This window comes from Colletes latitarsis, chromosome 3 (genome assembly GCF_051014445.1).
Source record: "Colletes latitarsis isolate SP2378_abdomen chromosome 3, iyColLati1, whole genome shotgun sequence".
Taxonomy (NCBI): Eukaryota; Metazoa; Arthropoda; class Insecta; order Hymenoptera; family Colletidae; genus Colletes; species Colletes latitarsis.
Genome location: NC_135136.1, coordinates 29,926,459 through 29,940,026, shown reverse-complemented (window position 1 = coordinate 29,940,026; position 13,568 = coordinate 29,926,459). Strand labels below are relative to the sequence as shown.

General features: G+C 34.4%; 1 protein-coding gene across 1 annotated transcript; it reads left to right on the top strand.

Moving 5' to 3' along the window:
- The first annotated feature begins 3,668 nt into the window (after window positions 1-3,668).
- LOC143340317 (uncharacterized) lies at window positions 3,669-9,383 on the top strand. Its single transcript, XM_076762115.1, has 5 exons — window positions 3,669-3,911; window positions 4,706-4,819; window positions 5,089-5,211; window positions 5,829-5,939; window positions 9,058-9,383. The coding sequence occupies exons 1-5, from the start codon at window positions 3,829-3,831 to the stop codon at window positions 9,059-9,061; spliced, it is 435 nt and encodes a 144-aa protein (XP_076618230.1). The 5' UTR covers window positions 3,669-3,828; the 3' UTR covers window positions 9,062-9,383.
- Window positions 9,384-13,568: the final 4,185 nt, after the last annotated feature.

Below are 13,568 nucleotides of genomic sequence, written 5' to 3'. Positions count from 1 at the left end.
CGTGAAAATGACGCGAGGTAAAAAGTTTTCTCGTTGCATAAGTATTATGTTTTTGCAGCATTGCTGTGTACTACATGCGTCACATTTCTTTTTGTTCAATCAGGTTTCGGTGAGCTCGAGACGCCGAATGGTGGGGGAGGATACATCGTGGAAATTCAATCGAGTAGATTTTAGTAAATTTCAACCGTGTGAATTTCATACTTTTGAAACTCACTGTATGTGAAGCACACGCTCGCTGACCGATTTCGTCGGCGCAGTTCAGATCAGCCGAGTGTATCTTACCAGGGTTCGTTGCGAAATTTCCACCGTCGATATCGCGTTCTACGCCCTCCGTGTCTGGCCTAAAACTTTGTTTTCTTTCTATCTTGCCCTCTATTTTTGTTGTAACGCGCACGATCGGGGGGCCTGTCGGGTCGATGCAGTTGCATAATACGGTAGATCAGCGTCTGCTGGCCCGCTATCGAGGCTGTCTCACACGAAAAGACACTATACCGAATTACGGGGCACTCAGAATATCGTTGATCTCCGTGGGCAATCCTAACGACGCTTTCGATACGCGTAACTTAACTCATTCACTGAAAACCACGAGTATACTTGTGGTGCCTTAAATATGTTATGACATAAAGTGTTTTGAATTTGCAAACCCTTTGTGGCCACAGACATAAATATAAAAGTGTTCCCACTGCCAACCACGAGTAAACTCGGTTTCGTGTTTGATTTTATGCATGTAAATATTTATGACAAAATATATGTACTTATCAAGAAATGACAGAACTTAGATAAACATTAACTTCATATAATTTAAGCTTGACAGTGAATGGGTTAAAGATGGGGCTTGAAAACTGTTATAATATAGATTTATATTCTTGAAACAATTATGAAAAACTTTTATTCTGAATAACTATTATAAAGAACATAAATTTCAAACTATCTCGGTTTATATTAAAATTTTTGCATCAACTTTCATACAAGTTTTATAATCGCCATTTTTTAGATTCTATACAGGTTTTTGGACGGTTTCGAATCTGAATAACATAAATATTTACTGTTCTCAATGGTTATATCACATGTTGATTACCTTTTCAAGATATTTACGACATATATTTAGACTAAGTCGCGTTCCCCTTTGTATCCAAGTACATATGTTACAAGTTGTAAATAGCTGCAAGCCTCAATTATTTTCTTGTCCTACTTATTCGCTCGTGGTATTATCTCTATTAATTTAACTGAATCTAACGAAGGCGCATCGTTGCTATTAAATTTATGCTTGATCAACCCTAACTTTTGCTCTACTGACTTCGTCGCTGCCAGGAAATCGTCCCAGGAAACTGACCAGCAATTATTGTATGTCCAATTGCAGATTGCATAAAAGATTACAAAATATAACGGTGTAATAAAAGTATCAACTATGACAATAAACATTCTCAGCATTCGAGGGGATATTCTGATCTAGAAGGCCAATTTCTAAGCCTTTTTCGGAAATTTTTTATAAAAAAATCGAAAGACTTTCTCATATGATTCTCAAAACACACATTCATTATCATTTCAAATGTATATATTATTTCTTTCAACTGAAAGGAATGAGAATTACATATATTACCTGTGGTTGAATGTAAATATACAAAAAATCGTTCTATAACATAAAAACAAAATAGCATCTTGATTAGTATGAATATGGCTATCGTGTGAATCACAATAAATACAAAATTTGAATAATTAAAAAAATATTGGCACATTGAAGTTCGAGTATCGACATTCTCGAACTTTCTTGCTATACATATGTATAGCATATTAATAAAATATAAAAACCTCAATGTTTAGCAGTATGTCTAATATTTTCAAACCATTTGGTTAACTAGAACTTGAAATTTTGTGCAAACCAATAAAAAAATGAGATTTCGAGAAAAATACAATTAAAGCTACAAACTGTACTCTTCAACCAGCTACAACGCCGTTAATTTTACGAATTTAAACAAATCCTGCTGTAGACATGTTCTCAAAGATATATACTTTAAGATTAATTTTAGTTCGTAGTAAAAAAATATTTGTAAACGCACAATCTCGCCTGACACGATGAGAAAAATCATCCCGATCGGTTGTCAATGTGTGAATATATTAATATCATTTATATTATTTATTAAACGTTTCAATTTCTTACCTAATAATGTATAATTTAATTTTACTCAATTTCACTAATTTCTTCATTTTTTACACGCGTATCTTCCACGAATCTTTGCATCATACGTAAAATAAGAAAAAACTATCAAAACGAAATACGTAATTTCCCTTCATTCGCTTAGCGACCGATAGCAAGTAAAATATGAATGATGAAATTAGCAACATAATTACGCTGCAGTATTCTCGATAATACGCAGAAACGTTCGTCGCTCTTCTAAATATTTTTCGCAAAAAACCTTAGCCTGCATCATCAAAATGTCATAAAAAATTAAAAATTAAAAATCGACAGGAAGAAAACATTATCAAGGTCAAGTAAACATTTTTATTCTGGTCGCGTGTTGATCGATAACATCTAAAATATTATATTAATGACGAAAGTGTAAATACCGTTTAGCAGTTTCAACGTGCAGACATTTTCTACGATTTTAGCGCCAATTAAAGTTAATAAAGTTAATAAAGTTAATAAAGCGCCGAAAGTAATACACAATATTGAGGATATGCAGTCGCAACCATTTTAGGGATGAATTTGAGAATTAAAAGAGCTCTTCCTATTTATCTTTAAGGTACTCGCTAAAATTATATTCTTTGTTGATGGAATCAGCTTTTGAAATATTTCTAATGGAAACACAAAACATATCTAAAATACAAAAGCACGCAAGAGGTAAGATATGGAGAGAAATGCTGTTCTAAAACCTAACTTTGTAGACATTTCATTACACTATAGATTAGGAGTCATATAATCAAGGTTTTCCAATTGCAAACGTTGAATAATTTCAAATAAATTAAACAATTGTAGTGAGCTCATCCCCTTTGAAGAAAAGTTTAAGCACAGGGGAAAATAATCTCGCAATCAATGACAATGGGTTTGAAACTTTTCAGAATGTCTTTCCATAAAAAAGATACAGTGTGGATTACTAATAACTTAGCAAGAAAGCATGTTATAAAATATTTTATATCTGAGAAAATGTTAGTATAATAATTCTAAAATGTCTTGATGCGTCGTTTCATTTTAATAGGGTGATTCTTTTTGATTGATACTTCAATTATAATTTTACACTTCTTAAAGAAGTTAGTAATTTCCATACATTATTTTAATACATACAAAAACTGCTACGTTAGAGGGTTTGCAACCAAATTGAATTTCACAAGTAAATCACAAATTAAAACAACCAAGTTTAATAAAAGTACATGCTGCCTATTGATCGTTACTTGTGATCAAAGTTGAAAGAAAATGGCGAACAAAACTTCCGTTTACGTTTCATTCATGAATCCATAGAACCGAAATTTTAAAGTTTGAATTACAATACGAACGCAATTTGTGGAGTTTGGTAAGACACGCTCTCTTAGAATAAGCAATGAAACGTGCTTCCGGCGATAACACGAAGGGGGTGTAGAAACAACATCAGATGGGATTTTAAGTGGGGAGGATGTTCCTCCGCAAGGAATATATACGCGTAACAGACCATGTTAACCTACAGTTCCAAGTAGAACGACACGAAGAGAACTTCCTGTGATTTGTACTTCAAAAATTTTAGAAAGTTTCGAACATAAATCGTGATCAGAGAGAATTTCTTTCGGTTCTTTTTCTTCGATCCTTCTTTTCAACCGTAAAAGTTACGCGATATTGTGAGGAGACGCACTTCCGCAAACATGAAGCCCTGGATTAATATTGTGTCACTTTTCTCATTGTTTTACGTATCCGCGATCATCTTTGCACATCCTAGCTACGGAAGGTAATCATCACTTTTCTTCGTCGATTAACACTAAATTTACGGAAAATTTAAAGTTACAGAAATGATAAATACTGTTTCTTAACAATTTACGTTGAATTCGATCGATGTAATGATACGAATACATATTATAATTTTGTTTTGTACAAACGGTGCCCCTAAATTTAGTGCTAAATGAGATTCCACCCTTCTGCGTTGGAATAATGCATCGCGAGTTCTCTTGGTGCACAATCGGCGCCTTTTGATTACACAGAATTTGTGAAATACAGTGTAAATAGTTTTATCCTTGTAGAAAGTTGGGTGAATGACTACAAAATGGTGCATGATGAAAATTGACGTTTTCAAGTTAATTTGTGTTGGTTGAAGACAACTATATTGGAAAGTTGAAGAGATTACCTCTGTATAGAATTGAGATTTCAGAATTTTTTAAATAGATTCATTAAGATTTCGTATCACATGAGTTAATAAGTAACAACATTACTATAATGACAACATTTTAGTAGCGAAAAGACGGTTTTTTCCACATTTTGAACGTCACTATGAGTACAACATTTTAAATCAATTTTAAACGAAGAAAGTTAATACTGACTGGATGTAACTTTTGCGCGCAATGTAAAGTGCAATGATTTATTTCTACACTAATTTTCTAAATGCCATATCGGACAATTATTTCAAAGAAATTTTAAACAAACCAGCAACAAGAAATACTAATATTAATGTCGCGATAGGACAAAACTTTTTAACTCATAACTTGAAAAAATGAAATTATAAAAATAATTTAATTTTTTTCACAACAGCCTCACGAATGAGAATCAAATTGGTAAGCATGATGCTTTGCTGAATTTCATGAAAACGGGAGGAAACGACTTTCCTGGCCAGATGAAAGAAGAATTATTAGGAGCGGTTAAAGAGTGAGTAATGATACTTACAACTTTCGTCATAATTTGCAAAATTAGATAACGTTTATGTTGATTAAATAGTAGTCAAGAACCGATTATTTTTTAGCTACACTTTAGATAAACTTCGTACACATAATGTAATCATAAAAAACGGTTTCCAACGTGATCGTTACATTTCAATTTCTATTTTTAGTAAATAAACTCGCAATCAAAAGGCATCTTAAATTTCAACCGCTAAGAGATAAGTATTATTTTTAACAAAATTTGTAACGTATATTTAGACGACAGAAACGATTATCGGATCAAAGACGAGCAGAATTAGAGACTCTGATGGCCCTCTCAAAAATCACTGAGAAATTAGTGAACGTGACGAGGGGTGGCCGACAATTGGACATATCGAAAATGTGAGTGTAAATATACAAACTGATTATTGATCGCAAAAGAAAAAAAATGTATGTTCCAATATCGATATATCGCTTTGAATAATAATAGAAGATTCTAGACATTATGTTCTACCTATATTATAATACCTATAAATTTATTTTATATTTAAATTCTCACAAAATAAGTTACCAACGTTCAAATATTCGATTATTTATATTTCATTGTCAGTCGTCGTTATATCAATATAAAAACAAAACATAACAATTGTTGTTTTAAACATTTATGTATAAAATTAAATTGTTTATAACTTTTTGGAAACGTAATCGCTAGTTCGCTATATTTATGTCGCGACTGACATTTCATTTTCGTCAAGAACGTTACAGCTATCTGTTTACGTTCGTTGCGTTGTCGTGTCTCAAATAACGATTGTGATGTTGCCAATATCAATAGAATTAAAGTATACATTATATACATATACACTGACAATAAGAAACAATCTGCTTTTGTCAAACGGTTAATAAAACTATTAATAAAATAAATGGAAATTGTCGCTGAGTGGGATGGTGTCGAAATTGGATGCATTTACTTTACATTTTGAATACCTGCCCTCTAATCTATCGTATGTTTTCTGTATCAGTGGTCGCAAGAAACGCGCCGTATTCGAGATGAACATGAAAAATCTGCGGAAACTCTTCCGACTGTCAGGGCAACTTGGTTACAAGGGAAACGCGGCTTACCCTGTTATTAGGTATGCAACTTACATTATTATATCACTTTAATTACCATACATTTATCTAGTAATAGGCGTTAGATTTTGTGGTAGGATTAAAAAATTCGTTGAGAACTTACTAATGTTACAAATCATTAATACTGGATCTGTTTTATCAATATTATCGATTCCCTGTTAAATCTATAAAGTACCTCTTCTGCTCGAAAATACGTAGATCTATCTCGAGCATTTCGGTAACAGGATAAAATAGGCGCTCCGTGATCTACGACGTATTTAATATCCGATTAACTCAAGTAGATCGCAAATTGCAATTCGCTGAGTCGTTAGATTTGCAATTTGCAAAAAAAAATCTTAACAAGCGAGCTGCGCTACCGAGATCTATACATGTTCCCAACAGATTTCTTTTATTTTTTCTCCGTGATCGATAAGATCGCACTCGCGAAGAAAGCTCGAAATTCGCGACGCAAACGCACACGCGTGCATCGAGAAGAATCGTGGACGTGATGTAAGAAAAGCGTTACATTAATCCAGATAAATCCTTGTCGAACCGCTGGCCGCGACGAACTCGCGCCGTCTTATCTTCTGGCTGTGTCGCAATTACGTTAATTCGCATCAGAAATAATTCGACGAAGATACGCGGTTCGGCACGCGAAGCACTCGAGGCCGACGCGACTTCACGTTTCTGTTTCGAGATCCGTTCTCCCTCCTCCGCAAGTATCCCGATCGCTCCAATTACGGTGAAGTAGAATGTCGATTATCTTATTACAATCTATTATATTGTTATACAGGGTGTTCGGTCACCCTTGGGAAAAATTTTAATGAGGGATTCTAGAAGCCAAAATAAGACGAAAATCAAGAATACCAATTTGTTGATGGTGGCTTCGTTAAAAAGTTATTAACGTTTAAAGTTCCGCACGTACTGAATTTTTTTCTTGAAAGTGGGTAGGATTTCGGGGGTATGTATATTCACCAAAAATGATTGTAATTGACCCCCGCAACCGAAAATAATTTTTCCAGAACTATTTGAAACTTTTCAATTTCGCCGAAAAATTTAGGCACCTACCCCCTTGTCGATTTTTCTTAAAAATTCGTTTTTCATTTTTAGTAATTTTGTTTGACGCCCTATAGAAAAATTGACTAATACTTTTTTGTAAGTGCCCATGAGCTCTACTTCGAAAAAAAGTTTCATTGAAATATATTCATTATTGTAGGAGTTATGGCTGTTTGAAAATTGGACCATTTTTGTGGGGTTTTTCTAATTTTTCGGAGTCAAGATATAACTTTTCGAATATTTTTGCGATTTGTACATATTCTCCATCAAAATACGCGTAATTTGCTTTTTTAAACATTAAAATCGTCCAATCCGTTCAGAAGTTATCACGATTTAAAGATTCGCATGAAAATTCGAGGGCGCATTTCTGGCCTCACATTAGATTTTCGGTCAGGAATTTTTTTCTTGAAAATGGTTAGGATTTCGAGGGTATGTCTATTGAACAAAAATGATTGTAATTGACCCCAACATCCGAAAATAATTTTTCCAGAACTATTTGAAACTTTTCAATTTCGCCGAAAAATTTAGGCACCTACCCCCTTGTCGATTTTTCTCAAAAATTCATTTTTGATTTTTAGTAATTTCGTTTGACATCCCACAGAAAAGTAATCTAATACTTTTTTGTAGGTACCTATGGGCTCTACTTCAGAAAAAAGTTTCATTGAAATATACTCATTATTATAGGAGTAATGGCTGTTTGAAAATTAGACCATTTTTATGGGGTTTTTCTTACTTTACGGGGTTAAGGAACAACTTTTCCAATATGTTTAGAATTTCTACATATTCTCCACTAAAATACGCGTTGATTGCTTTTTGAAACACTAAAATCGTCCAATCCGTTCAGAAGTTATGACGTTTTAAAGATTCACATGAAATTTCAAGGAAGCATTTCTGGCTCGAAATTATATTTTCGGTAAGGAATTTTTTTCTCGAAAATGGTTAGGATTTCGAGGGTATGTCTATTGACCAAAAATGATTATAATTGATCCTTGCAGTCAAAAATAATTTTTTTAGAACGATTTGAAATTTTTTAATTTCGCCGAAAAATTTCACCACCTACCCGAATTTTTTTCTCGAAGGGGAGTAGAATTTCGGGGATATGTGTATTCATAAAAAATGATTGTAATTGACCCCCACAACGAAAAATAATTTTTTCAGAATGATTTCAAATTTTTTAACTTAATTTTTTAATAACTTTTTAACGAAGCCTCAGTCAAAAAATTGATATTTTTGATTTTCGTCTTATTTTGGCCTCTATAATCTTCCATTAAAATTTTTCCCAGGGGTGGCTGAACACCCTGTATAATATTACTATTCGAACAAATTGGGAGACAAATTCGTTCCGATTATAAAGGAAGATGGTAGAAATTTGCAAATTCTCAATCTGACTGACAACAAAAATTGTTTTACGGAATACGATTCTATAATTTCTTATTTTGAAAATACGAAGAAAACAAAATTTTGTTCTAATGTTGTATTTTAGGCTGTGAAATTTTTTTTTTCTTCTTTTTTATATTAAATTACATCTACAACCAGCTTTATTGAGCTAACCAGAAAATTTAATCAACTAAAGACATGGTTTATACGCGGTAAACGCGTTCCTTCTTTTACTTAATTGAGAAAAAATATTTTAATATTGATTTTAATTACTTTTTATTTGGTATTTAGTGAATTTTATTTTATTTTTTATTATTTGTAATAGTCGGTCAGGAACACTCTTGATTAACTTATTTAGAGTTTCGTTTGAGATATCTGCAAATAAAAGTATAGTATCATACTCAATGAGCTACAAACAACAACTGAGTTTATAAATATTTATAGTTCTATTATACTTGTTTTGTAACATTAAACAGATAATTCATACAGCCAAATAAAAACGCACAGGCTGCTTATATACAACAAGTTTTATTATACGATTATAAACATATCTTATTTGAATTTATAATTACTCATAACACTGTTAATCTCGTTTTGTGTTTCGATAATCGGTCGTTCCAGATAATCGACATCCAACTGTAATTTCCGTTTGGTTATTAAAACTGTAAACAACGCGTTTAAAATAATGTTATTCGTTTATGTTTGCAGTTGAAGCTATGGGGCAATACAGAAGACATTGGAGTAAATTTTACTTGCCAAAGTTGGTGCACTACAAATCAAAAAGGATGACCCTGGCACAAAAAATGAAAGTAATATCGTTTTGGTGTACCAGTTCGTCGAAACTATCGACGGATCACGAATTAGGTGTTTTATTGAAACCTCACTATTGTAACAAACCATCCCCAACGCATCGTACAACTACAATCACTCTACTTATTTATTAAACGTGAACACTGAAAATCATTTTGTAAGGTGTTTCTTATTATATATTTACACTCTTTTGTATTTAGCAAATAAATTATACATACATTTTACTTATTTATTATGTGACAGTTTTTTCCTGGCGTTTGGTAATGTAATATTTAGAACACTGCTCTTCACGCGTCTATGAATTATTGATGTTGGTGTGTTTAAAATTTTGGAAATCCCCTAAACCGACAAATATTGGTTTTTCCTAGTAAATTATGAATTTTATCCTTGTCAATCTAAGAATGTTGAATAGAACGAACTTATAGGATGACTTGAAAAAGAAGCAAGGTGAACATATTAATTGAACTACAATTAAAAAACACTTTTTATTATAGATGCTGAAACAAATTATTCCTCTTAAGAACATACTGACTTTCAACAAATCATCAAACTTTAAAATTACTACACATTATGTCGTGTATATGGAAATTCTAATAGTAGATTATTATATTATTAGTTAATATTTATATATTAATATAATATTTTAATATATATTATAATCACCTCTCAATTTTTAGATCGGTATGGCAGCCGGGTTGGGCCACGAAAGTCCATAAGTTGTAAGGTATACCTCGTCTGTGATATAATATTATATGTATAATATTTATATATTAAGATAATGTAGACCTTACAACTTATGGACTTTCGCGGCCCAATCTGACTGCCATACCGATCTAAAAATGCGTAGGTGATTTTAGCGTCCTCTTCTCATGGATGACGGTCAGTTGAGAAACTATTCACTGAATTAGTATTGATAGGCAAACACCTGTACTGTTGCGTAAATACATGTGAGTTGACTATGGGAAGGATTAAAATTCATTTCTGAATCTGTTGGTAACGTTGCGAATGACACGAAAATGGTTATAGGGTTTCGAGACCCCATCAAAATGGGTCGAAAAAATACATTGGGTGAAAGATCTACTCGTCTCTGACAATATTCTAGAATCTTTGATGAATCAATGAGAATCAAAACTAACCTAGCGAAGAAGCTCTATATTTATGATGACCTATGCAAAGCAGATCGCAGCCAATTTGCTAATATTACTTAGTTTTTAATTAATAATTGCATTACCCAGCTAAGAGTGATACGATTATTAATTAAACGCTAAATAACATTACCCAGGTCTCACCACGTGGAGGTTGCTGCGAATGGAGACCCAACCACCCTCCATTAATAAAGATCTTCTGTGACCAACGATCGTTGGTCGAAGAAGAAACAAACGAAAATGCAACCAATGAAAGATGCACAACCAACGAAGAGAGTTGAAAGAATTTTCAAAAGAATTTGTCTTCAAATAAAAATAACCTGCCTAACATAATGGTTAACCAAACACCTGCCTAACTGTAAAACTAAATTCGTTTATTATATCAAGAAACAATTCTAAATTCGCAGCCATTAGCTCGGTGTCACCCACGAAGAATAACTTTTCTATCGTGGGTGACACCGATTACCAGGTCTCACCACGAGGAGGTTGCTGCGAGTGGAGACCCGAAGAGAGATAGATGGAATTAAAGTTCCATCGATCTCCCTTTTACATTCTTACAAACTAGATTACTAAACTAGAGAGATAGAAGGAAGCAATGTTCCTTCGATCTTCTAGTTTAGTTGTACCAAGTAATTATTTTGTTTAAAAGGGGATGAAGCTAAATTATGGGATACGCGACGCGACGCGATGCTGAACCATGCAGCAGATCTTCGGATCGAGTCAACACTGCCCTTGGTAGATTGATTTCTATTTCTAGAAATCGATCTATCATTGGCAGGCGACTAGATCTTTCGGACAAACTGCACGGCCGATCACATGTTTCGTTCGACGAAACAGTGGTGACCGAAGCAAGAAACGAGAGAACGAGTCGAGAGAAGCTACTTGTTAAATAATTACTTGGTAATATTGGGAGACGCATACAATAGGGACTTAAAATTAACGTCGAAGCTCAAGTCTAGTCAAGTTGAAGCTAAAATTCGAACGATAGAAGGAAACAAAGTTCCGTGGATATTAGTTGTACCAAGCAATTATGTGGTTAAAAAGAGGGATGAAGCTAAATCGTGGGATACGCGACGCGACGCGATGTTGTATCGTGCAGCGGATCCGAGGATCGAATCTACTGCCCTTGCTAACTCGATCTCAACAAGAAAACAGAGAACTGCAACCCCGAATCGAGGTCTCCATTTCTCCAACGCAACCCGCCGGGAGCCCGAAGGACCCGACTTAGGCTGTCTGACAAAGAGAGAGTACCTGAGACGAGGTCGACTTCCGCTGGAAGGTATGCGTTTCCGCAGAATACGGAAACTCCACACCTTCCAGCGAAGTGCCGTTTTCCCTCAATCAAGCTTACCAAGGGAAGGCGATTAGATCTTTCGGACCAGATACACGGCCGATCACATGTTTCAATCAATGAAACAGCGGTGACCGAAGCTAGGAACGAGAGAACAAGAAAACGAGAAGCTACTTATTGAATAATTGCTTGGTAAAACGCGAAAATATGTACAATAAAGAAATCTTCGACGTTAATTTTAAGATTCGCGACGAAGCTTAAATCTAATGTACTTGGAATTAAATGTCCCTCGGCGGTTGTGGCATCTTCCCTCGATGTCCTGGCGATTAATCTAAATCTAAACTGAAATCAAAATTAACATTTATATTAGTGGGACATGGAAAGAAATTTAATAAGGAAATTTAAGCTGAAACATAAGAATAAAAATCTTATATTAATCAGTATCATCGAAACAAATATGGTATATGCATCGACACCATGTTATACAAATCAAAACGAACATTCGTAATAATGAAAGAAACTTGGATCGAGACACCAAGTTGAATCAACCTCAAACATTTAAACGAAATGGAAAAACTGAAGTAATAAATATAATAATGAAAGAAACTTGGATTGAGACACCAAGTTGAATTAACCCCAAACAATCAAACGAAATGGAAGAATCAAACAAAGTTCCTCCGCAGATCATTACGAGAATTCGAGCAAGAACGTAAAAATAGAAATTCATGCAATTGATAGAAACAAACATAGTATATGATTAAAAACAATATTACATTATTATATCCTGCAATATTATACATATCAAAGCAATCACATAAATTCGAAAAACAAGGTAAAAATAGAAATAGAGAAAAGGAACATTCATAATAACCAAATAAAATCAGATAGATAAATAAACAAATGAAAATAATGAGTTATAAAGAGGTGGAGTAGACTTACTACTTGTTGTCAGTAGGATAGGATAGTTACCACATAGGAGAGTTACCACTGGGCCAGCTGTAAAATAAGAAAATATTCAAATTATAGCAACATCAGTTAGGCAAGTAGAGCAAAATCAGTTCATTGAAGCAAAATTGGTATCAAACGACAGAATAGAAGAGGGGAGAGAATTTTTGAACAGTTCTTACCGTTGGTCATCACGGTCCGGCACTGGTCAGTAGTGGTCAGTAGTGGTCAGTAGTCGGATCTGCACTGGTCAGCACTGGTCAGTAGTGGTCAGTTCTGGTCAGTTCTGGTCAGTTCTGGTCAGTCCTGGTCAGTCCTGGTCAGTCCTGGTCAGTCCTGGTCCCCAGTGATCAGCGCTCCACGAATGGCCTGGCTAAGGCCCGCGAGACCCGATCCCCCTGGATGCTCCAGGGGTACTGAAGAATTTGTCCAGCGGTAGTTTTCGAGTGGGGAAGTCGAAGAGTGGGGAGACAGTGTCAATGTGAAGAGTTAAGAACCGCTTGGTCTAGAGAACAACCCTATTTCGATTGGTCCCACCTCTTGACCATTTCTAGATCTTCACTGGACCGCTGACCTTAATGTCAACCTCACTGTTGACCACCAGTGACCAGCTAGTCATTGTTGATCATTGACCCATTAAAACCATTACGAAGATTAAAGCCTTCTTACGAAGATCCCCTTACAATTTGTTGCATGATCTTTTTAACATTTTGTTCCACTTTGGCAGAGTGTATCTCATGTTATAAAACACTCATGGAACAGCGATAGCGTTCATACCACTAACGATAGGTCTATTCTTTACCTCGTTTATGTGTAATAGGTATACATGGGTTGGAAAATAAAAATGCCTGGGCAGTTGAGACTCAAAATCATATGCAGGTTGACACAAATCGGATTTCAGCTATTTCGTAAGCAAGAAAGAAAGACTCACATTCGCCTTCTTTCTTGAATTCCCGAAGTTGTCCAAACATTTAAGCTCACGTACATATGGTTGTAGATTGGTGTGCGTAAATGGAGGGGTAAGCTTA

Coding starts and splice junctions, on each gene's coding strand:
- LOC143340317 (XM_076762115.1), top strand. CDS start 3,829: ATGAAGCCCTGGATTAATATTGTGTCACTTTTCTCATTGTTTTACGTA. Junction 3,912..4,705: donor GCACATCCTAGCTACGGAAG/GTAATCATCACT, acceptor TTTTCACAACAG/CCTCACGAATGAGAATCAAA. Junction 4,820..5,088: donor TTATTAGGAGCGGTTAAAGA/GTGAGTAATGAT, acceptor ACGTATATTTAG/ACGACAGAAACGATTATCGG.